This window comes from Myotis yumanensis, unplaced genomic scaffold (genome assembly GCF_028538775.1).
Source record: "Myotis yumanensis isolate MYYU_CA2020_CCGP unplaced genomic scaffold, mMyoYum1.0.hap1 SCAF_2, whole genome shotgun sequence".
In the NCBI taxonomy this organism is placed as follows: Eukaryota; Metazoa; Chordata; class Mammalia; order Chiroptera; family Vespertilionidae; genus Myotis; species Myotis yumanensis.
The window spans coordinates 162,537,987-162,563,093 of NW_027223753.1; the positions used below are offsets into that span (position 1 = coordinate 162,537,987).

A 25,107-nucleotide genomic window follows, 5' to 3' on the forward strand; every position below is an offset into this window, starting at 1 on the left:
AATTCTATTGATAGTTTTATACATAAATGCTCAACGCATACAACACACTTTTATGCTACTCTGTCAAGATAACTCCTTCTAACCAACAAAAACATTAGATTTTTAATAACATAATTATAACTAACATCACAGGGTTGAAATATGTACTACCTAGCCATTCACACATATTTCACACAAGACAAAACAAAACATTATGTGTGGTAATTTGCTTTACTTTTCCCCAATGTTATGGATAAGAACTGGAAGACCAAAGGTTAATCCCATGTAAAACCCTAAAAAATTCCTAATATGCGGTTTCTAAATATAAACCCTAAGGATAAATTACATCCCCAATTCCTTACTCAAACAGGAGTAATTTGAGAAATTAGGCATTAACCATATAACAAATCTTAACCTTTTCAATACTAGCTTAAAGTGAACAAACCACCATGGTAAATACTGGGAGTGGGCCTAAGAGGATCATAAAATGTTTTTCATCTTGCCTTGGCCTGCTCTGAAGGAACCCACTAGACGAGACAAATTAAATAGAGAAACTTGTCTGAAGTCTTAATCTAAACACTACGACCCTAGAAGGCACAGGAGCCCTGCTTGCCTAGAACGCCCTGGAGAGCAGCATCAAGAACACAGCAAAGTCCAGCCCATAGTATACCCCACAGAACCCCAACTCCAAATACAAAGGTCATCCATGAAATATTAAAGCAAAACACATCTTCATCTACTACCCATGAAGCACAACGGCTCAAGCAGGAATGTGAAAAAGAACTAGCATGGCTTTGTGGCCAATTTGACAAGGGCAATTTATGGATTGCAGAAAAAAGCAAAAACTCAAGAAGCAAACAACTAGAAGTCAAATAGGAATGTTTTGAAATATCAAAACATATCAAATTGTTTCAAATACTCCATCACTTCCAGTAACAGAAAAGGAAAAGGTCACAAAAAATCAGATACCAGCAAAACCTCCCAGTACAGAACCTATAGATTTCACTGAATGTGAAATTATGACTCTAGCCCTTTGAAAATAACATTGTTTTCAGAAGAGGAAAAGTCCTTAAAAGTAACATCAGACCCAAAGGTTTAGCAGCAGACAGAAGTGGCAGATGAAATTGAGATAAGCAAGGATAACAAAGATAATATCCATAGTTCAACAGTAATTAATGATAGCCCAGCCACGATGGTGATGGTTGAGCATCAACCTATGAACCAAGAGGTCATGGTTCAATTCCTGGTCAGGGCACATACCTGAGTTGCAGACTTGATCCCCAATAGGGGGCTTGCAGGAGGCAGCCGATCAATGATTCTCATCAGTGACGTTTCCTTTTTTTTTTTTTTAAATATATTTTATTGATTTTTTTACAGAGAGGAAGGGAGAGATAGAGAGTTAGAAACATTGATCAGCTACCTCCTGCACACCCCCCACTGGGGATGTGCCCACAATCAAGGTATATACCCTTGACCGGAATCGAACCTGGGACCTTTCAGTCCGCAGGCTGACGCTCTATCCACCAGTTAGGGCGTCAGTGACGTTTCTATCTCTCTCTCCCTCTCCCTTCCTCTCTGAAATCAATTATATATATATTAGAGGCCCGATGCACACTGGAAGGAAATTAATTAGAAGGTGGCAGGCAGGGCGGGACTGAGCAAGATAGCCAGACACGCCTTGGAGCCAACCTCCCACAGTCACTCCCCAGCCGGCCACACCTGGGGCAGCTCCAGGGCTCAAAGGGCATCTGCGCAGTGAGTGGGGTCCTTCTGACAGGTGGGGTCCCTCGGCCTGACCTGTGGGAATCGGGCCGAAACCGGCAGTCCGACATCCCCCAAGGGGTCCCGGAGGGCAAGAGGGCACTCTGTAAAGTTGCTGTTGCTTGGCAGCTCCTGTGTTGAGCGTCTGCCCCCTCGTGGTCAGTGTGCATCATAGTTACCGGCCAGTGGGCTGGTCACTTAGCCTTTTATATATAGATAGATAAAAGCACAGGCATAAAAAAAAAAGCAATTAATGGCATCATCAGTATCCTAGAGGTAGGTGAACTACATGTGGCAAAAAGCCAAGAGATGGATCAAGCAGAAGCAGAGAGCAACAAAGACTGGGAAGATGCACTAACTAGCTCCTCAAAGTCTCTGCTTGCTGTTGCACAGTGTGGTAAATCCAGAGAGTTTAGTTTCCCCACCTACACTGGAATTGAAAATAGTAGCATTTGTCCAAAACCAGGAAAATTACAAAGAACCTGTGTCTCCCTGGCTTAGCCTTGGTGATAGCCTTGGTTCTAAAGATCATGATCTTCTTTATATTACAGGATTGATGCATATGGATCTCAAAGAAACAGACTGGCATTCAAGAGAGCAGGTAATTATTTGGAAGGAAGACGTTACTTCAAAATTGGAGGGGGCAAAGAATACTGAAGAAAAGAATGGCTTTCATTGTTAATAACCAAGAGAAAATGCAGGAACTCAACAATGAAATCAAACTGCAGCAGAGTGATCTATCAAGCCAGCCAGGCTCTGAACTGCTGTGTGGATGAGGAGCATGGAAAAGGGTCCCTAGAAGAAGCTGAAGCAGAAAGCCTTCTGATTTGCAAATGAGAACACACACATATATTTTTTTTAATCCTCACCTGAAGATGTGTTTATTGATTCCAGAAAGAGAGAAAGGGGGGTGGGGGGAGGGGGAGAGACATCTATGTGAGAGAAACATCAATCAGTTGTCTTGTACGTGCCCCGACCAGGGATCAAACCAAAAACTTTTTAGTGTACAGGACAGTACTCCAACCAACTGTGCCACCCAGCCAGAGAGAGAAGCGAACACTTTTGACTGATGAGCTGAATAAACTGAAGAATGAAAGGCCTGAGAGGAAGAATAAGGCTGGTCCCATATCCCAAATAAACAAGTCCCATCCAAAGGACCAGTCGTTGTCAGAAATCCACTTGCCTCTAAAAGTAGATTTTGTTGCGTGGCCAGTGTTGCTCAGTGGTTGAACATCAACCTAGGAACCAAGAGGTCCTGGTTTGATTCCCAGTCAAGGCACATGTCTGGGGGTGGGGCCTCTATCCCCAGTGTAGACTTGCAGGAGGCAGCCAATCAATGATTCTCTCATCATTGATGTTTCTCTCTCTCCCTCTCCCTTCCACCCTAAAATCAATAAAAATGTATTTTAAAAAATAATAAATAAATGAATAAAAGCAGATTTTGTCTGCAACACAGTTCAGAAATCAGATATAGCAAATTACTATTTCCTAATTATACCGAAAGCAGGAGCTGAAAATATGGTAGCCATACCATTAGCAAGTACTTCAAATTCTCTGAATGGCAATCTCTAACATTCTCTACTACATATACTCTGGAAGATATGTCCAATGACTTTAAAATAAATACTGAAGTTCATGGCTTGGTGCCAAAGAAAGACCCCTCAATACCTGATAAGGAGAAAAAGGCTACAAATCCAAGGCTATTGCTCCAAAGTGACTTCTCGCATTCATAACCACAAAAAGCACCCTTTATTCATCAGTTATGGTGAGTCCAGGCAGTCCCAGTGCTATGCGCAACAGCAACTTTATCCTTGTGGGATCTTACGCGCTGTCATTATCTTCAGTAGGAAACACTAAACTTGCTCTGGACAGGTGCCCTTTTTATCTCCTTTGGAAGGTCTTATCTACACTAAGAAAAGACATGTATGCAAATTGACCATACCTTTGCTACACCTTAAGCCAAGCCCACTAGCCAATCAGAGCGACTATATGGAAATTAACCCAACCAAGATGGCGGCTGGCAGCCACGGAGCTGGAGCAAGCAGGAGGCTTGGTTGCTCCAAAGATGAAGGAAGCCAAGCTTCCCGCTTGCAGCGTCCAGCTCTGAGCTCCACTCAAAGCAACAAAGTTTCAATTATAGAAGGTAAATAAATCCCAGAATAAAAAAGAAAAAAGAAAAAAAGGAGAGGCTGGGAGCTTCCGTTGCCGGGGGGCTTGGCCAGCCTGAAAATGGACCTCAGCACCTCACCCAGACTGGCCAGGCTCCCCAGTGGGACCCCCCACCCTGAAGGGGGTGTGACCAGCTGCAAACAGCCAACAGCCCCTCACCCAGACTGGCCAGGCTCCCCAGTGGGACCCCCCACCCTGAAGGGGGTGTGACCAGCTGCAAACAGCCAACAGCCCCTCACCCAGGCTGGCAGGCACCCCAGTGGGGACCCCCACCCTGAAGGGGGTGTGACTAGCCTGCAAACCGCCATCAGCCCCTTACCCAGGCTGACCAGGCACCCAAGCGGGACCCCCACCCTGATCCGGGACACCCTACAGGGCAAACCAGCCAGCCCCCACCCATGCACCAGGCCTCTATCCTATATAATAAAAGGGTAATATGCAAACTGACCCTAACAGCAGAACGACTGGGAATCACTGGTCACTATGACACACACTGACCACCAGGGGGCAGGCGCTCAATGCAGGAGCTGCCCCCTGGGGGTCAGTGTGCTCCCACAGGGGGTGCTCTGCTCAGCCACAAGCCAGGCTGACGGCTGCCAGTACAGCGGTGGTGGTGGGAGCCTCTCCCACCTCCTCAGCAGCGCTGAGGATATCCGACTGCAGCTTAGGTCTGCTCCCTGCTGGTAAGTGGACATCCCCCGAGGGCTGCCGGGCTGCCAGAGGGATGTCTGCCAGCTTGGGCCCGACCCCCAAGGGAGCGGGCCTAAACCAGCAGGTGGACATCCTCCAAGGGGTCCCAGACTGCGATAGGGCATAGGCCAGGCTGAGGGACCTCCCCCCGCCCCGAGTGCACAAATCTTTGTGCACCGGGCCTCTAGTTTACAAATAAAATGTCAAGTGAATTTAAGTATTGAAGAAAGAGGTTTTCTAACCATATTTGAAGATGTTAATGGTTTTGGTGCCTGGCATTGAAGATGGTGTATTCTCTCTGGAAACTGTATCTCTGATTGAATTTATCCAGATGATGAGAAACAAAAGGATCCCATAGGAAGGATAAATCTGGCCAATTGTACAAGTTGTCAGAAATAGAACCAGCTACAGAGAATTCTATGCAAGACCTAACACTTTTGAATTAATTATTGTCTGATCAGAAAGAGAAGATGACGGAGAGACTCTTATCAGCCATTCAGGGACATACTGTGTCACCAAGCACTGGTTGTCTGCAGATACTAAGGAAGAGCAGGATCTCTGGATGCAAAAACTCAAACAAGTTCTTTTTTATACTCTCCTCTGGCAACCTGATGCTTGCTACAAATCTACTGGAAAGCCCTAAATTGGGGACAGTTTCCATGCCACTGAAAACTTATCAGGCATTGAGAGGTGTCTTTGAGTTATGTCATAAATGTATCTTCAGCCCTGACGGGTTTGGCTCAGTGGATAGAGCGTTGGCCTGCGGACTGAAGGGTCCCAGGTTCGATTCCAGTCAAGGGCATGTACCTTGGTTGTGGGCACATCCCCAGTGGGGGGTGTGCAGGAGGCAGCTGATCGATGTTTCTCTGTCATCAATGTTTCTAACTCTCTATATCTCTCCCTTCCTCTCTGTAAAAAAATCAATAAAATATAAAAAATATATAAATAAATAAATAAAAAATAAATGTATCTTAGGAACATCAGACATGCTGATTACATTTTATGCTTTAAAAAATGAAAGAATATGTGCCAATATTTACTACATATTATGCAGTAATTATGTCTTTTGTATGTGAAACTTCAATTGATTTCTGGCATTCATAAATGATTGGAAGAAAATTCATTATAGTTGACTTTGCTAAATCTTAATTAAAAAATCTCATTTTCCGCCCTGGCCAGCGTGGCTAGGTAGTTGGAGCATTGTCCCATAGGTTGCGGGTTTGATCCCCAATTGGATGGAAGGCAGCCTATCGATGGTTCTCTCACATCAATGTCTCTCACTCTCTCTGCTTCTCCCTTCCTCTCTCTAAAAATCAACAAAAACACATTTTTTAAGTCTCATTTTCCTAGAAATCTAATTATTGTTATTCATGATAAAAATGTTGTTTTTTAAGTAAGAAATTTTAAGTTGTCTTCTTGGAGCTACAGGTCTCAAAGTAGAGAGGTCTTCCAGGGGTTAGCCTCAGTACTTTTCTCTAGCCTCAGTGATTTTTTCCTTAGGTTGTGGTCTTTTATTGGATATATCTTGTTACTAAGGTACTGAAAACATTTCTAAGGGACATTACAGAAACATTTTTTAGTAATGGAGATAAGGACTTTTTCAAATAGCAAATGCACATTAGTTTAAAGCTTGAGGCTTTGAAGAGGAGATGAGGACTTAGGGGATACTGTGTGAGATTTGGGGGTTAAATGTTTTATTTAGAAGACTGAATAATCACATGGTTTACATTTGCTCAGTTACTATAGATGGTGCACATTTTCATAGAATATAGGCTTTTAAAGTAATTATTTTTGCTGTATAGCTCACAGGCTCCTCAAATATATTTGGCATGTTAGTTTCTTTCTGTTCCTCTAACAAGAACAAATGTAAATTGAAGCATCTTTGTATAAAAAAGTAAACTTTACAAGCTGCTGTGGACTAATACTTTGCTTGCCAAAGTTCTTGATTTTTTTACTTTTCATGTCCATCTATGACAGTGTCTAGAAATGTTATGAATTCATTTGGAAAAACTATTAAATAGTATATTTCTTTAAAAGCCTAATACTTTATTTTTGTTATAAAATATAAAACATGGTCTCAAACTTTTAAGTACAGTTTGAATTTCTTCTCCGGATTGTTAAAATTACTGATGATCTCATTTATAAGTACTAGATTCTCTCACCTGCTGTCATTTTATCTCTTATTCATTTAAATATTTTTTTCTTATGTGTATTATAAAAATGTATCTATGATCTCTTACCTAAATAAATACTTGATTTCATCCTCCAAAAAGGTGAGCAACCCTATGAGGAACTACTTCACTCATGAACTAGGCAACAAATCAACACTCAGCAGTTATTATTAGACTAACAATGTTTCTGGTATGAACTATTCATGGAAACAAATTGTTCCAGCCAAAACACGGAGTGATTTGTATCTAGATCATCAGTGAGATAGAAGATGAAGCAAAGAAAAACTATAAAGTGTAGACCAAAAATTGCCATTTCTAAAGAAAAGGAATCACAAAAATGGGCAGAGAAATAAAACAAATCATTAAAACCTGAAACTAGATTAATTCAATGGTTGGCAGTAATCAAGAATATTGGTGCCAGGTAGTGATGAAAAAAAATAAAATGGCCGTGGCCGGTTTGGCTCAGTGGATAGAGCGTTGGCCTGCGGACTGAAAGGTACCGGGTTCGATTCCGGTCAAAGGCATGTACCTTGGTTGCAGGCACATCCCCAGTGGAAAGTATGCAGGAGGCAGCTGATCGATGTTTCTCTCCCATTGATGTTTCTAACTCTCTATCTCTCTCCCTTCCTCTCTGTAAAAAATCAATAAAATGTGTTAAAAAAATAAAATGAAGGGGGAAAAAGAATATTGGTGTCAGGAAAAGGGGCTGTACCCAATGATTTAGTTTAGACTGCTTTTCAACTTCATCTTTTTGCCAAGTCTTTCTTTTGAAACTTGATCATCTGATAATTGACAGGGAGCAGATTCTACACAGTGATGGCGAACCTTTTGAGCTCGGCATGTTAGCATTTTGAAAAACCCTAACTTAACTCTGGTGCCGTGTCACATATAGAAATTTTTTGATATTTGCAACCACAGTAAAACAAAGATTTATATTTTTGATATTTATTTTATATATTTAAATGCCATTGAACAAAGAAAAATCAACCAAAAAAATGACTTCGCGTGTCACCTCTGACACGCCTGTCATAGGTTCGCCATCACTGTTCTGACAACAGAAGAAATCTGACAAACTCATCCTAACATCTTCCCCAGCCCTGAATCATTTGTATCTATGATAAGAATGTCTTCTCTATCCTCACTGAAGTAGTAGGTGACTAGATATTAAAAAGGACAAACTTTTATGACATTCTACTAGATGATCTTATTTTCAAAATCTGAAAACACATCGTTTTTCTTTTGAGTTATCTCCTAAGGAATCAAAGATTATAGGATTTAAAACTTTTGATAGTTACTACCAAAATGGTTCCCAAAGGAGCTGTATACAATACTTTATACTGCCATTGTCACTAAATATTTCACACTGGATATTACACCTTTATAAATGACTACAAATTAAATGTTAAATAGTATCTCAATAATTATAATTTACATTTTTAGAGTACTTGCAAGTTAACATTCCTCCCTTTTAAATTTGATTTCCCCCAGAGAGGCAGCATACATGGTAGTAGGAAATAAGGGATTTGGAGACAGACAAATGTGACTTCAAATTCCAGCTCCGTCTTACTTTAGGGCTTGACTTTGGAGAATACAATAAACCACTCCAAGCCTTTCTATTATATCTTTCTCTTAGAAATATGGAAACAACCTTCATCATATGACTTTGTGAGGATTAAATAAGACGGATCTGTAAAATTCCTGGCAATAAGCAAGGTGGCTCAATAAAAAATCAGTTCTCCCACAATCTACTTGAATTCATGTCCTTTGTCAATATATCATTTGTAGGTGGTCAAGAGCATGGGTTCTGGAGTCAGACGGACAAAGGTTTAAATTCTGGCTCCACATATCTATTTATAGTGTGATATTAGGCAAATTACTTAACTACATTTGCCTCTGTTTCCTAATCTATAAAATAGGGACAATAACAGTACCTACCTTCAAAGGGCTTCTGTGGGAATTAGGTAAGAATAATAAAATATGCTTGAACACCGTGGCTGATATAGTGGTCAATAAATGTTAGATATCAATAGTATTAGTTTCCTTTTCTTTTAGTTTACAAAGCAAATGACCTCATCTGCGTTTCATAAACTTTATGAATAAGGCACCCATTCAATATATAAATTATTTATTTAGCACTTACTATGTGCTAGGCAGATATTCCCATTTCTAGCCAAAAAAAAAAAACACCAAACTCTCAAAAGTTACTGGATTTGCCAGAAGGACCTGGTAAATGACAGAGACAAGTCCCAAAGCCAGCTCCCTTTCTGGTTGTTCTGATGTCTTAAATATTTAACACTTTAACCTACCTGTAATTTATTTTTTGCATTCTCTACTTTCGAAAGAATTATCCTTGACAGAAAAGACAGCCCAATAATTCTATTTTCACATGTGTTAACAGTTCATCATCTCCTCTTCATGCTCTGAATGTTACAAAAAGGCTCTCTTTGGTGCTTTCTTCATGCTTTGCAGACTCTGTCGGTGTTCAATTTTAACCTTCCATTTTTACTTTTCTGTTACTGTCCATGACTAAATAGCATTTCTCCCAATTTAAAAACAATCAGAATTTTAGCTAATCAGAAAGCAGTCTGCATTTTTCATGGGTATTGCTCTCATTTATAGTCTAATTTCAATGTGACTTACAAATCAAGTGCCACCTTTCCTCTGAAGAGTTCAAGCTATCTTTCATGTCAATAAAGTTTCTGAAGCCTGTTTTCATTAAGTTAAGGATAAGTATCTATACCCAGAATTCCCTCATTTGTACATTACAAACACTTTGATGACAAGGTCACTTTCTTTAAAGGTTCTTGTCATAAATACATTAGTTACCAGTTCTATTAGTTTATAATTAAATTCAAAAACCAATTTGTCTTACTGCTTTTTCAGATCTTTTGTTTGTTTTTAAATATGTTTTTATTGATTTCAGAGAGGATGGGGAGAGGGAGAGAGATAGAGAATGATGAGAACCATTGATCGGCTGCCTCTTAACATGTCCCCACTGAGGATGGAGCCAAAACCTGGGCATGTGCCTTGACTGGAATTGAATGGTGACCTCCTGGTTCATAGGTTGGTGCTCAACCACTGGGCCACACTGGACAGGCCAGATCTTTTTAAACATAAAATTGTCAGCATATACATTAATTTATTCATCCATTCAGTGAATTTGCAATGAGTGCCTACTATGAGTCAGGCATTATTCTAGGGAATTAGCAGTAAGAGAACTAAGTGCCTGCTCTTGTAGAGCTCACATATACTAGTAGGGGAGATAATTAACAAATGGTACAGAATGCAATGTGAAATAGTGTCACTATAAAGACAACAGAGATGGCAGAAAATGACAGGGAAATGATAGAAAACTGCATCTTGCTCTGGCCGGTTTCTCAATAGTTAGAGCATCAGCTCTTGGATTAAAGGGTCAGAGGTTCAATTCCTGGTCATGGACATGTACCTCGGTTGTGGGCTCGATCCTCACTGGGGACCCTGCGGGAGGCAACCAATCAATTTGTCTCACACTGATGTTTCTCTCTTCCCCCCTCCCTTCCTTCTTCCCCTCCATTCTCTCTAAAAAGAGGAAAAAAATAAATGAAAAAAAATATCCTCGAGTGAGGATTAAAAAAAAAAAAAAAAAGAAGCCCTAGATGGTTTGGCTCAGTGGATAGAGCATCACTCCTCAAACTGAAGGGTCCCGGGTTCGATTCCGGTCAAGGTTCAATCCCCAGCCCAGTCAGGGCGCAAGTGGGAGGCAACCAAACAATGTGTCTCTCTCAAATTAATGTTTCTCTGTCTCTCCCCCTCTTGCACTCTCTCTAAAATTCAATGGAAAAATATCCTCAGGTGAGGATTAACAACAAAAAAATAAAATTATTTTGTATAATATACCCAGGAAAGATTTCTCTGGGGAGGCATTTGAGCCAAGGATGAATGACAAGAGAGCACAGGCCAAGAGAGGATCTTTTGGGCGAGAAGAATAGTACAGGCACGGGGAAGAACAAATAAAACTCTTAGGGCAGAAAAAAAGTTTGGGATGGTTGACAATAGTTGGAGAATGAAAGTGGAGTATAGAAAGAATATAGAAGAATATAAGGACAGTTACGTGGAACTCTTAAAATTTTTTTTAACATAATTAAATTTTGTTATAATCTTTAAAGGTTATTAAATATTCATCACACTTTTCAATATATTTTAAAATATTAGCAGAAATCCAAATGTAATTACTCTCAGATCTTACCTTGTGACAATTTTCTGACTTGTTTTATAAAAGAATTCATCCATACTTTCCTTTAGGCTAAATGATTTGCAGCACACTCACAAAGGCAATCATTTCTCCCTCCTTTAGATCTCACTTAAATGTATTCCCTGTGCTTCATGAATTTTCTGAGTGTTTAACTGTTACAATTTGTTCAATTCACCACTCTTCTCTGAGATTTCTGCTAAATCTGATTCTGGCTGGTTTTTCTGCTTTGTCTCTTAGTTTCTTCTGGGTGTGAAAGAACCCTTCAATACCTGGGGTTAGTCGTGTGCCTGCTTAATAGTGTACCTACCTCTGCCTACCAGAGACTCCCAGAACTGTTTAGCTTCCTGCTAAATGATGGTCTCTACATTGTCCCCCTTCCCTTCGGTTAAAGGCCTTTATAATCAGCCAGACTTCAAATTTAAGTAGATTCTCCAAGTTTTCTGGCACAAAAGTCAAAGCAGTATAAACTGTTCTTCCATTCTTCTGGATTTTCTCTGTCCCCCACTTGCACTTTCCATAACAACTGCTGCCTAATATGCTTGGGTAATCTGAGGGCAACTAAAGAACTAGAAATTTTATCTCATTAATCCAGTCCTTTCCAATACCCAGTTCTTGACTCTAGCCTAATAATTCTCACAGGCACCATTTCTTTTTTCTCTTTTTGGGGAGGTTAATTCTCATCCAAGGATATTTTTTCTATTGATTGTTTTAGAGAGTAGGAGGGATGAGGGCAGTGGTGGGGGAAGAGAGAGAGAGAGAGATAAAGAGAGAAACACTGATGTGAGAGAGATTCATTGATTGGTTGCCTCCCACACATGCCCCAACTGGGGCTAGCGATTGAACCTGCAATTGAGGTATATGCCCTTGACTAGGAATCAATGCATTGGGTGACACTCTAACCATTGAGCACACCGGCCAAGACAAATACCATTTCTTTTCTAAAAAGTATCTTACAATTTATTTAAGGAGTCCAAAGGTACTCTGAATGGTTAAAAAGAAGGTTGGGCCAATATGAGAATCTTCAGAAGGATTTCCCCCCATATACTATTTCTTTAAATTTATTATAGAATCTTCAAACATAAAAAAAATAGAGAAGAGAATATTCTTTCATTTCCTAACACTCACCTTCAACAATTATATGGCCAATCTAGTTTCATCAAAAACTGCCCCTACTCTCCATCCTTTACCAGTAGACTCTTGTATTAAAACAAATCCTAGATAATATATTTCATTTCAAGAAGATCCCAATCAGTATCAGATGTGATCCTAGACCTGGTAACTTAGCATCTTCCAAAGCTATTAAGGCAAGTTCTAAGTTTCCTCTAGGTTAGCCCAAAGGAACAGAGTGGATGACATAATTTTCCAGCTACATTAACCCCTTGAGTGCCGGGGAGCGCGATCACGCGCCTCCCTTCTTTTGCCAAAAGTGCCGGGAGCGCTGTCAAAGCTTCGAAATGGCGTCCAGTTCTAAGTCTGCTTTTATTAGTGATCATGATATTGCTAAATATGTCAAGGTAGTAAAGGTTTCCTTAAGTTTCTGAATATGTAACTTCATTTACTTGCGATTCATAATTTTTTTCCTAAAACTGCTGTAAAATCAGCAAAAATGCCTTGGCAATTTTAACATAGTTCCTAGGAATATTGGTTGGCACTCAAAGGGCTAATTTACCGAAAAGTATTTTTCTCCATGTCTGTTACAAGCCAAATTATACGGCTAAATATAATGATTATTCCTTGATTTCTAGTTACCTTTGTCATGGCAGACCATCAATTACCTCAAATAAGTTTGTTTAGCAGAATTTAACAGCACAGTCACTAGTTGGCCTAACAGACCAATTTTCAACCTTTTTCATTTCCTGGCACACATAAGACAGTTACTAAAATTCTATAGCACACCCAAAAATGTATGTTTTGCCAATCTGACCAAAAAATAGGTATAATTTTGATTCATTCACACCAGATGGCTATTGTTGTGTTGACAGTTGTCATTGTTTTATTTCACAATCTAAAGGAAAAGAGGTCAGTGTCCCTGACTAAATAGTCAGGTATTGCATGTTTTAAAAACTCTTGGGGGCCCCGCTGGTATGGCTCAGTGGATTGAGTGTATGCCATGCACCAAAAGATTGCTGGTTTGATTCCCCATCTGGGTGCATGCCCGGGTTGCAGACTCTGACCCCATAGGGGATGTGCAAGAGACAGCCAACTAATGTTTCTCTCTAAAATCAATAAAACGTATTTTTAAAAAATTTTGTACAACACTGGTTGAAAATCGCTGGCCTAACATATATAAACTATTTCACAACCTTACAAAAAAAACTTGAAAAACCAGATAATATTATATATAGACATAAAATCCCACTTATTTGTGTTCAACACTGAAACACATTTTTTCACAAGATGTCAAAACAACCATAGACAAACTACAGAGAAAATGGGCTAAAATTCTTCAAGTTGTTTATGCCAGAAAACATTTTGCATTTCTTAAAAATGCAGTTTTTGATAAGCACACCAAATTTGAATGTAAAAATCAGTTATTCATTATAAATACTATCATTACTTAACAACATAATGATTACATGAGAAGCACTTTCTTACAGAAGTGTGCCAAAAAATTCTTGGGGACCACTTACAGCTCTGACTCGAAGAAGATGTGAGATGACTGACTGTAGTTCATCACTGTAGTGCTTTAGTTCAGTAAATCTCCTGAAGCAAGAAATGAATAAAACAATTTTTCTCATGAAAACACATAAAAAATTGAAAAGACAAAACAGTACAGCTGACCCTTGAACAACACATGAATTTTTTTTCCCAATTAATACTATAAATGTGTTTTCTCTTCATTATGATTTTCTTAGTATTTTCTTCTATCTAGCTTACTTTATTGTAAGAATACAGTATGTATTACATATAACATACAAAATATGGGTTAATTGACTATTTATGTTATTTGTGAAGCTTCGGGTCAACAGTAGGCTATTAGTAATTAAGTTTTTGAGGAGTCAAAAGTTACATGTGGATTTCTGATTGTGCGGGGAGCAGTTGGCGCTACTAACTCCCACATTGTTCAAGGGTCAACTGTAGTTCTTGAGAATAACAAAACTGATTCTATTTAACCATATGTTATAGGTCTTGAACATTTATGCACCAATACAAATTTTTAAAATCCTATATAATAAAAGGGTAATATGCAAATTAACCCTAACAGCAGAGCAACTGGGAATCACTGGTCACTATGACACACACTGACCACCAGGGGGCAGACGCTCAATGCAGGAGCTGCCCCCTGGGGGTCAGTGTGCTCCCACAGGGGGAGCTCTGCTCAGCCACAAGCCAGGCTGACGGCTGCCAGTACAGCGGTGGTGGTGGGAGCCTCTCCCGCCTCCTCAGCAGCGCTAAGGATGTCTGACTACAGCTAGGCCTGCTCCCTGCTGGCAAGTGGACATCCCCCGAGGGCTCCCGGGCTGCCAGAGGGATGTCTGACTGCCAGCTTAGGCCCAATCCCCCGGGGAGCGGGCCTAAGCCAGCAGGTGGTCATTCCCCGAGGGGTCCCAGACTGCGAGGGCACAGGCCGGGCTGAGGGACCCTCCCGAGTGCACAAATTTTTGTGCACCGGGCCTCTAGTTCTAAAATAAACACCATACTTTCTTTTGATATTTTTAAAGCCAAGAAAAGATGTCATATTTCATAATTTGTATTGTGTGGGGGACTGATAGATTAACTATACTTGATCTTAGCCAAAAGGCCAAGAAGCAATAGGAACTGAGACAGAGATAAAATTACTTGAAAACAAAAAACAGGAAAAAATTTAAGGGGTTAAAAATACCTTATGGGCCCTAACCAATAGCTCAGTGAGTTAGAGCATTGTCTCCATACACCAAAGTTGCAGGTTTGATGTCTGGTCAGGGTACATACAAGAATCAGCCAATGGTGCCCTAGCTGGTTTGGCTCAGTGGATAGAGCATTGGACTGTGGACTGGAAGGTCCAGGGTTCGATTCCGGTCAAGGGCACATGCTTGGGTTGTGAGCTTGATCCCCAGTAGGGACCGTGCAGGAAGCAGCCAACCAACGATTCTATCTCATCATTGATGTTTCTATCTCTCTCTCCCTCTCCCTTCCTCTCTGAAATCAATAAAAATTAAAATAAAGAAGAATCAGCCAAGGAGAGCATGAACAACAAATCAAATCTCTCTCTCTCTCTCTAAAAAGCAATAAATACAAAAATCATATGGTACAGAAATAAACTCATAGTCTCTAACCTCAATGTAATGCTGCTCGGTTTTCCTAATCTAATAACTGGCACTCTCCAATACTTAAAACTTCTGATACCACCACCTGTCACTCTCTAGCCAAGCTTCACAGATTAAACAGAAGCCATCAGATAGGAACTATCTCCACCTCCACCTCCACCTCCTACTAGGAAACTTAGAAACATCCCAATATCACATCATTTCTTCCTTCCCTCTAGGATCCTTCTTCCCATCCAATACTTTAGATTCTATCCCAGCTAGACTCCATTTTCCTGTTTTCTAACTTCCTCTCTCTACAAGCTCCTTCTCATTAATATGTCAATAAATTTACGGTCTCTCCTAGATACATACACACACACACACACACTCCCCTGATAACACTCCAAACTGTTAACACCTTCTCAATACCCACTCCTTTCACAGCCACACTTTTTTAAGGCATTATTTTTCTAGTAATAACCACTTCTTCCTTTTCTGTTCACTGCTCAGCCCCTAACTCCCACATTGGTGCCCCTAACTCCCACGTTGAGCTTTGATTATGAGCAAGTCACCTACTATTTTCATGTTGCTAAAATCCACTGATACACTTTAGTGCTCATCTTACTTGACCCTTCCAGCTGTGTAACAGCTAACCTCAGCCTCCTCAAAAACTTGTTCCCTTGACATCTGTGTCATTTCCTCATGATTTTCCTCTTACTTTCTGGTTACTCCTAAAGTCTCCTTGGGTATTCACTTTCTTCACCCATCTCTTACACTCCAACTTTAGTTTGCAAAGAATGCCTAACGTGTTTCTAAAAAACACTATTGAGGGCCTCTGAGCAAGAGAGACTTGTAAGTAACCACAGTGTACACAGAGGTCATGGGGATTCAGGAACCTGAATTTATAAAAGCTTGCCCACAGGATTCAGAATTCTCAGATTACACTTTGGAAAATGCCCTTAAAGAGGTAGCTTCTGCTCTGCAGAGATGGAACCTGTTCTGATCGCCAATGTGTGAAGATTGCTCCTGGAGCAGTTGTGTGTGTAGAAAGTGAAATCAGGGGCGATGTAACTATAGGACCTAGGACAGTGATCCACCCTAAAGCACGAATCATTGCGGAGGCCGGACCCATAGTGATTGGTGAAGGTAACCTAATAGAAGAACAGGCGCTGATCATAAATGCTCACCCTGATAATATCACCCCTGACACTGAAGATGTGGAACCGAAGCCTATGATCATTCGCACCAATAACGTGTTTGAAGTTGGCTGTTATTCCCAAGCCATGAAAATGGGAGATAATAATGTTATTGAATCAAAAGCATACGTAGGCAGAAACATAATATTGACAAGTGGTTACATCATTGGGGCTTGTTGCAACCTAAATACATTTGAAGTCATCCCTGAGAATACAGCGATCTATGGTGTAGATTGCCTTCGTCGGGTGCAGACTGAGCGACTGCAGCCCCAGACACTACAGCTGGATTTTCTGATGAAAATCTTGCCAAACTATCACCACTTAAAGAAGACTATGAAAGGAAGCTCAACTCTAGTTAAAAACTAAGAACAAGCTGTGACATCAAGATAACATTTTGTCTTTGCCCATTGTCATTTGAAAGGGCCACAGTATTTATGCCCTCTTAGCAGGTCACAGCATAATACAGGTTGATTTTATTTTGTAAAACAAACTTAGAAAGGAAAATGATGGATTTTCATTGTAACTGTCCTCTATAATTTAATTAAAATGTATTATTTTCCTATATCCCTGTTTCTTTTCTGATAATTTAAAAATCTTGTTTCTTTTGTTATATAAAATGTTAGCTACAGATTTTAGTTACACAAAAGACTACCAGCGATAAGAAAAGACATATTGTTATGTATTTATATTCTGCCACATACTAAACTAAACAAAAAATGTTGATGACAGGACTTTTAGTGAGCATGGTTTAGTCAATTTTTCTATTTACATTAGCTTTCCCAAAAATAACTCATTTAATTTCTATTATGTACTGGCTGTATTAAAGCTAATGTGTTTGCCTTTAAAAAAAAAAAAAGAGTTGGCTTCTTTAGGGTTCAATCCTAGATCCTCAGGCATCTTACAATCAATCAGTCATTCTACACACTCTATGGGACTCATCACTCACAAAGCTTCACAATTATGACCACATGCTGCTAAATTCCAAATGTCTACCTCTAGCCCAACTCTCTCTCCCCTAAATGCCAGATCTATAAAGCCAACTGACTAGCAAACATTTGAACTTGCTCATATCCAAAGCTCAACTTATCCCCCTCCCCCCAATCTCTCTTCCTATGTTCCATAGCATTTTAAAGATGGAAACCTGGGTGTCATCTGAATTTCCCCTGCCATGTTTCATCTCACACATCCTACTAATCACTCAGTCTACATACTAAATATTGTCCAAATATTACCTAAATATTGCCACATAAAAGTAGAAGACCCAACCAAGATCTTCCTCTTCACTGTTCTAAACAGTCTAGTTTTAAGAAAGATAAATATGCATGAACCAAGTATCATTTTGGTAATCCCTCTGAAATATTTCTGGTTTTCTAGATTTTAAGAAAGGATAGAATAAAAGTATTTTAGTGATGTACACTATTTTAGTAATGGCATGAAAAATAATTAATCTATTGGTCTAGCTATATATAGAACAAAGACTCTATATATTAAGAATTTGTTATAATAATGACTGATGTAGACAATTTTCTTATCTAAAACTTAAGGCAAACAAATTCTATTACTAATTACACGTTAATTATACACTTTAACAAGAACTTAGAAGTAAAAAACTGCCTTGGTTATGTTTATCATCAGATCACATTTAAAATTCTATACAGTCATGTGCCACTTAACAGAAATATGTTCTGAGAAATCTCTTGTTAGGCAATTTTATCATTGTGTGAACATCATAGAGTGCATTTACATAAATCTTAGTGGTATAGCCCAGCGATTTTCAACCTTTTTCATCTTATGGCACACATAAACTAATTACTAAAATTCTGTCTATCTGACAAAAAAAAATAAAGGTGTAATTTTTATTCATTCACACTTGATAGTTATTGTTGTGTTGGCTGTTGTCATTTTTTTATTTGACAATCTAAGGGAAAAGAGGTCCATGCCCCTGACTAAATAGTCAGGTAGTGCATGTTTTAAAAATTCGTGGCACACCAGTTGTACATCACAGGTATAACATACTGCTCTTATGCTACAAGCCTGTACAGCATGTCACTGTACAAAATGATATGAGATTAAATCAAGTGCAAGAGAAAATGATGCAATCAAGAGATGTTGTAAACATAAGGTGTATTAGACTGCTGTCAGTGTAACATGACAGTTTTACAGCAAACTGTTTTAACATAGAAAGAACACACCCTAAAGAAATGATAAGAAGTATACTATATAAATATATAAACCAGTAACATATTTGTTTATTATCATTATCAAGAATTTTGTACTGTACATAATTTCCTATATTGTACAATGGACAACGCAGTAAGTTGGTTTACCCCAGAATCACCACATACAGGTAAGTAATGCATTTTCTTATGACATTTGAGATGGCTACATCACAAGGCAACAGAAGTTTTTAGCTCCATTATATTCTTATGGGACCACCATCATATATGTAGTCTGTTGTTAACCAAAATGTTAAGTGGCATGCAAGTGTATATAATATGGATATTAAATAAAATTTAGCAATCTAGCCCTGACTGGAGTGGTTAGAGTGTCAGCCCCCAAACCAAAAGATTGTGGGTTAAATTCCTAGTCAAGGGCACACACCTGGGTTGCAGATTCGATCCCCAGCCCCAGTTGGGGCGTGTGCAGGAGGCAACCTATCGATGTGTCTCTCTCACATCAATGTTTCTCTTCCCCACTCTCCCTTCTTCCCCCTCCCTCCCACTCTCTAAAAATCAATGGAAAAAATAACCTTGGAGAGGAGTAACAACAAAAATTAGCAATCTAGAAAACCCAAGCGAGGTCAAAAAGGGAAGGCAAACATTCAATTTGCAAAATATTTTTCATTAAGTTGGAAAACATTCAACTGAAAAAATGTTAAAATATTAACATTAAAATATTAATTTAAAAAGTCTTATCTACATGCTCCTCTAGTGAATGTACATCCATCACTGTCATAAATTTTGCTTATAAGTTTTTCCAAAGCTCTTTTTATTTTTTTAATCCTTACCCGAGGATATTTTTCCATTGATTATTAGGGAGAGTGGAAGAGAAAGGGAAAGACAGAGAGAAATATCGATGTGAGAGAAACACATCGATCAGGCTGGAGAGGAGCCTGCAACCAAATTACATGCCCTTGACGGGAATCGAACTCAGGACCCTTCAGTCCGCAGGCCAACACCCTATCCACTGAGCCAAACTGGCTAGGGCTCCAAAGCTCTTTTTAGAGGGTGACATAATTTTAGTTCTTAATCTAGAGAACATCTCTTATATGCCATGGATGTCATTTTTAACCCTTAAAAAAACCTTGGTGGAACCTTAAATGCACATTACAAAGTGAAACAAGTCAATCTCAAAAGGCTGCATACTATATATTATGACATTCTAGAAAAACATAAAACTATGGAGACAGTAAAAAGCTAAGTGGCTGCCAGGGCTGTAGGGAGGAAGGGATAAATAGGCAGGGCAAAGAGGATTTTTAGGGCAGTGAAAATACTTTGTATTATACTATAATAATGCCTACATGTGTGAAAACCCATATCATATGTAGGGGTAGTGTTCATGTGTAGGGGCAGAGGGTATGTGGGAACTATAATTTTTGCTCAAATTTTTTGTGAACCTAAAACTAAGATATAAAGTCGATTAAAAACAAACAAAAACAAACACCTTGCCCTGGCCAATGTGGCTCATTGGGTGGTGCCAACCCTTACACCAAAAGGTTGCCTGGGTGGCGGGTTTGATCCCCAGTACGGAGGCAGGAGGCAGGAGGCAGCCAATCGATGCTTCACTCCCTCTCTCTCTAAAAAAAAAAAAAAATCAATAAAAATATTTTTTTTATTTTAAAAAACATCAATGGTTACCATCACAATTTCCAAATTAACAAAACTTTAAAATATTTATTTATAAAAATATATATAGATATTTATTTATATTTTATATTCAAAATTTATCTTAAAAACCAAAGGCATCATGTTAATATATTATGGTTTATAAAGTCAGGCATAATAGGCTATCCAACAATGCAAACTTGGCCTTTGTCTGCTACAAATATTTACATTATACAGAAATTAATGCTAAATTTAGCCCTAACTAGAGAAATTCCAACAGACCTTATCATCTTAATTGCCAAAAATGGAAAAGCCTCATCTGTATAAGCAAATTTTTAAATAAAAAATTCAGCTGAACCAAATACCAGGTGAAAGTCCATATAATGAAGAGCCTAATTTATCCACCAACTTCAGAGAATGAGCAAAATCAAAATCTTAAGAAATACCTAGGTATTATCTTAAGAAAAGTTATTTCTAAATACACTAGCTTAGCTCTGGCTGGTACGGCTCAGTTGGTTAAAGCGGCATCCTGTACACAGAAAAGTTTTGGGTTCGATTCCTGATCAGGGTACATACCCAGGTTGCAAGTTCAATTCCCAGTCGGGGCGTGTAAGGGAAGGCAACCCATAGATGTTTCTCTGTCATATTGATGTTCTCTCTCTCCCCCACAGCCTTCCCCTCAATATCAATAAGCATGTCCTGGGGTGAGGATTAAAAAGAACAAACGTAAAAAATTAAGCTACCTAGGAATATACTTAACTAAAGAAGTAAAAGACCTCTACTCAGAAAACTACAGGACGTTGAAAAAAGAGATAGAGGGAGACATAAACAGATGGAAGAACATACCGTGTTCATGGATTGGTAGAATCAACATCATTAAAATGTCCACACTACCCAAAGCAATCTATAAATTCAATGCACTTCCCATTAAAATACCAATGGCATACTTCACAGATCTAGAACGAACTCTCCAAAAATTCATCTGGAATAAAAAAAGACCCCGAATAGCTGCAGCAATCCTGAGAAAGAATAAAGTAGGTGGGATCTCAATACCAGATATCAAGATGTATTACAAAGCCACTGTTCTCAAAACTGCCTGGTACTGGCACAAGAACAGGCATATAGATCAATGGAACAGAATAGAGAGCCCAGAAATCGGCCCGAACCAATATGCTCATTTAATATTTGACAAAGGAGGCAAGAACATACAATGGAGCCAAGATAGTCTCTTCAATAAATGGTGTTGGGAAAATTGGACAGATATATGCAAGAAAATGAAACTAGACCACCAACTTACACCATACACAAAGATAAACTCAAAATGGATAAAGGACTTAAATGTACGACAGGAAACCATAAAAATTCTAGAAGAATCCAAAGGCAACAAAATCTCAGACATATGCCGAAGCAATTTCTTCACTGATACAGCTCCTAGGGCACTTGAAACTAAAGAGAAAATGAACAAATGGGACTACATCAAAATAAAAAGCTTCTGCACAGCAAAAGAAAACATCAACAAAACAACGAGAAAACCCACTGCATGGGAAAACATATTTGCCAATGTCATATCTGATAAGGGCCTAATCTCCAAAATTTATAGGGAACTCATACAACTTAACAAAAGGAAGATAAACAATCCAATCAAAAAATGGGCAAAGGACCTAAACAGACACCTTTCAAAAGAGGACATTCAGAAAGCCAAGAGACATATGAAAACATGCCCAAAGTCACTAATCATCCGAGAGATGCAAATCAAAACAACAATGAGGTACCATCTCACACCTGTCAGACTGGCTATCATCAACAAATCAACAAACGACAAGTGCTGGAGAGGATGTGGAGAAAAAGGAACACTCGTGCACTGCTGGTGGGAATGCAGACTGGTGCAGCCACTGTGGAGAACATTATGGAGCTTCCTCAAAAAACTGAAAATGGAACTCCCATTTGACCCTGTGATCCCACTTCTAGGAATATATCCCAAGAAACCAGAAACACCAATCAGAAAGGATATATGCACCCATATGTTCATAGCAGCACAAATCACCATAGCTAAGATCTGGAAACAGCCTAAGTGCCCATCAGTAGATGAATGGATTAGAAAACTGTGGTACATCTACATGATGGAATACTATGCTGCTGTAAAAAAGAAGGAACTCTTACCATTTGCAACAGCATGGATGGAACTGGAGAGCATTATGCTAAGTGAAACAAGCCAGTCAATGAAGGAAAAATACCACATGACCTCACTCATTCATGGATAATAGGGACATTATAAACTTTTGAACAATAATAGATACAGAGGCAGAGCTGCCTCAAACAGATTGTCAAACTGCAGCGGGAAGGCCGGGGAGGGTTGGGGGACAGGAGGGAGCGGGGTAAGAGATCAACCGAAGGACTTGTATGCATTCATATAAGCATAACCAATGGACATAAGACACTGGCGGGTAGGGGAGGCCAGGGGACTGTCAAGGGCGGGGGGGAAAAAAGGACACATATGTAATACCCTTTGTAATACTTTAAGCAATAAAAATAAATAAATAAATAAATAAATAACAAAAAAAAAAAGAACAAACTTATATACTGGCTTCCTTTAACATAGAAATGCTCCCACAAACACCAAACTGACATTAATTAAGTCAAGTAACTAATACATCTCTATGACATTATATGCTTGTATGCATTTGTCTATCAAATTTTCATGGTATGCAAAGTAGAAAGTTTATTTTCAAAATATGCATGTAATATATAATGTTCTTCTCTTGACTTTTGTACACATTTGTCAAGCAAAGTCAAATAAGAAAAACTACTTTACATGAAATTAAAATTGCTTTTCTCATTTTTCTGATAACTTCCACAACATTTAAAAAATTATTCTAGGAAAAAGCAGTGGTTTAATTTTCTAAAACTTCAGACAGTTACAACCTTAAACCCAATAAAGTTAGCAAATTTTAAAATCAATTTTTGACTGTAAAAGGATTTCACTAAATGTGAATTACTATTTAAAATATTTAGTAAATGAAGTGCATACATTCAGAAATGAAAAATTAAATAGATTGATAGGCACCATTCAAAACAACATTGTAACTGTTATTAAAACAAAACCTTACTTGTCTGGGTTTTTCACTCTGAATGTTGCATTAAGCGCTTTTAACCTGGAGTCTGCCTGGAAAAAATAATTTATTCACTTAATATAATTACATTTCAGGGTATAAATCCAAACAGTTTTTATTTTCTCTTTAGAATTAAGATGCTTAAGTATAGTTTTCTTCATATCATATGTGTCAAACACATTCAACATATCTAAAAAAACAGCTTAGCAATTATTTTTTAAGACACGACAAAAATAATGCTATAAATTAAGCTGAATACATGGCATTCGATGGCATCGAAGTAAAACAACTGTAAACACCAACACACTAACAGTCATATAGCTCTGCATTACTATAACTCAGAATAAAGCATATAACAAAAGTAGTCGACTTTTCTCCAAATCAAGAAAAACAATAATCTGTTTATTTGAACTAAATAAAATGACTGCTTTGAAGCCTGTGCATTACTTAGGGTAGTTCTCGGGTGGAATCCAAACCAAATATACATTAGTTTTTCTCATTTTCATAATAAGTATTTTAGAAAATAAAGAAATATGGAAATGCCTGTACTAAAGTGAAACAAGCTAAATGACATCAAATTACTTACTAGCTGGCAGAAAATGTTACAAGACAACACTTTCCTTATTTCCAGATAATTGCTTTCAAAAGAGGAGCAGAGGAATCAACATTAAGTAATAATTTCATTGTATCAATTTATACTTAATATATCCAAATCCTATCCTAAATTCTCATTTTAAGAAACAAAACACCAAATAACTTTTCTGACCAAGCACAGAAAATATAGGGCCCAATAAAACGTAGCTCAAACAGGAATCAATTTCATAATGTGGTTTGGGTTTTAAAATCCTAATCAGTTTAAAATTTTTACATTAGTCCAACTTCCAACCCATAATTACAAATATTCCCAAAATAATCAAACAAACAAAGAAAACAAAAATACTAGGGCTTCCCAGATTACATGGCTAAGAAAAATTTTTAAATGTAACAAATATGCTATTCAGCCACCCAGAACTTCAGACCAAAAGAAATTCAAAGGGCTATCAAGAATATCTAAAGAAGCTCAATTTGTCACTGATTTCAGGGAACTCTCTTATTTCTAAAATCAATATTTCACCAATTCTTGATCTTTCTTACATCTCTAGGACATACCAGCTAATAGCGTATGTGAAAGTCCTCACAAATAAAAGCACTTTTAATTTAAGGCATATATTACTCTTTTATGTTCTTTAAGCTAATTAAAATCAGTAAATAACAAAGTGACATCATAGTCACATACAAATGTGACTTTATTAATGAATATGAAATTACATAAAACCATCAGTAAAGCCCTGGCCAGCACTCTCAGTGGTTAGAGCCCACACACAAAAGGATTGAGGGTTCGATCCTCAGCCCTAGTCTGGGAGCACATAGGAGGCAACCAATCAATGTGTCTCTGTCACATCAATGTTTCTCCTCTCTCTCTCTCTCTCTCTCTCCCTCCCTCTCTCTCTCTCTCACCCCTCCCCCACCCCCCTTCCTTTGACTCTCTAAAAAAATCAATGGAAAAATTATCCTCAGATGAAGATGATCAAAACAAATAAAAGGCCATCAGTAAAGAAGAAAATTTTCATTTGTACCTTTGTACCTTTTCCTGAATCTCATACTTCTTAATATTACCAATTTAATTTTTACTTTTAATACCATCAATTTACCAATTTGGAAGTCCTAACAAATGTAAACCATCACCATCCTATTAACCTTTGCTTACCAA

General features: G+C 38.4%; 2 protein-coding genes and 1 pseudogene across 2 annotated transcripts in view; 2 read left to right on the forward strand and 1 right to left on the reverse strand.

The window, feature by feature from the left end:
• The window catches only part of SNX4 (sorting nexin 4), a 76,897-nt gene that overhangs the window by 21,632 nt on the left and 30,158 nt on the right, over positions 1–25,107 (reverse strand). The window contains exons 6-7 of the mRNA XM_070406408.1: positions 23,355–23,410; positions 13,632–13,704 (exon numbers count right to left, since the gene is read on the reverse strand). Of these exons, the coding sequence (XP_070262509.1) occupies positions 13,632–13,704; positions 23,355–23,410 (129 nt within the window). The remainder of the gene's footprint in view (positions 1–13,631; positions 13,705–23,354; positions 23,411–25,107) is intronic.
• On the forward strand, positions 289–5,242 carry LOC139004440 (anillin-like; annotated as a pseudogene).
• LOC139004441 (dynactin subunit 6-like) lies at positions 15,564–16,842 on the forward strand. Its single transcript, XM_070407337.1, has 2 exons — positions 15,564–15,580; positions 16,213–16,842. Exons 1-2 carry the CDS (start codon positions 15,564–15,566, stop codon positions 16,787–16,789), a joined length of 594 nt encoding a protein of 197 aa, XP_070263438.1. The 3' UTR covers positions 16,790–16,842.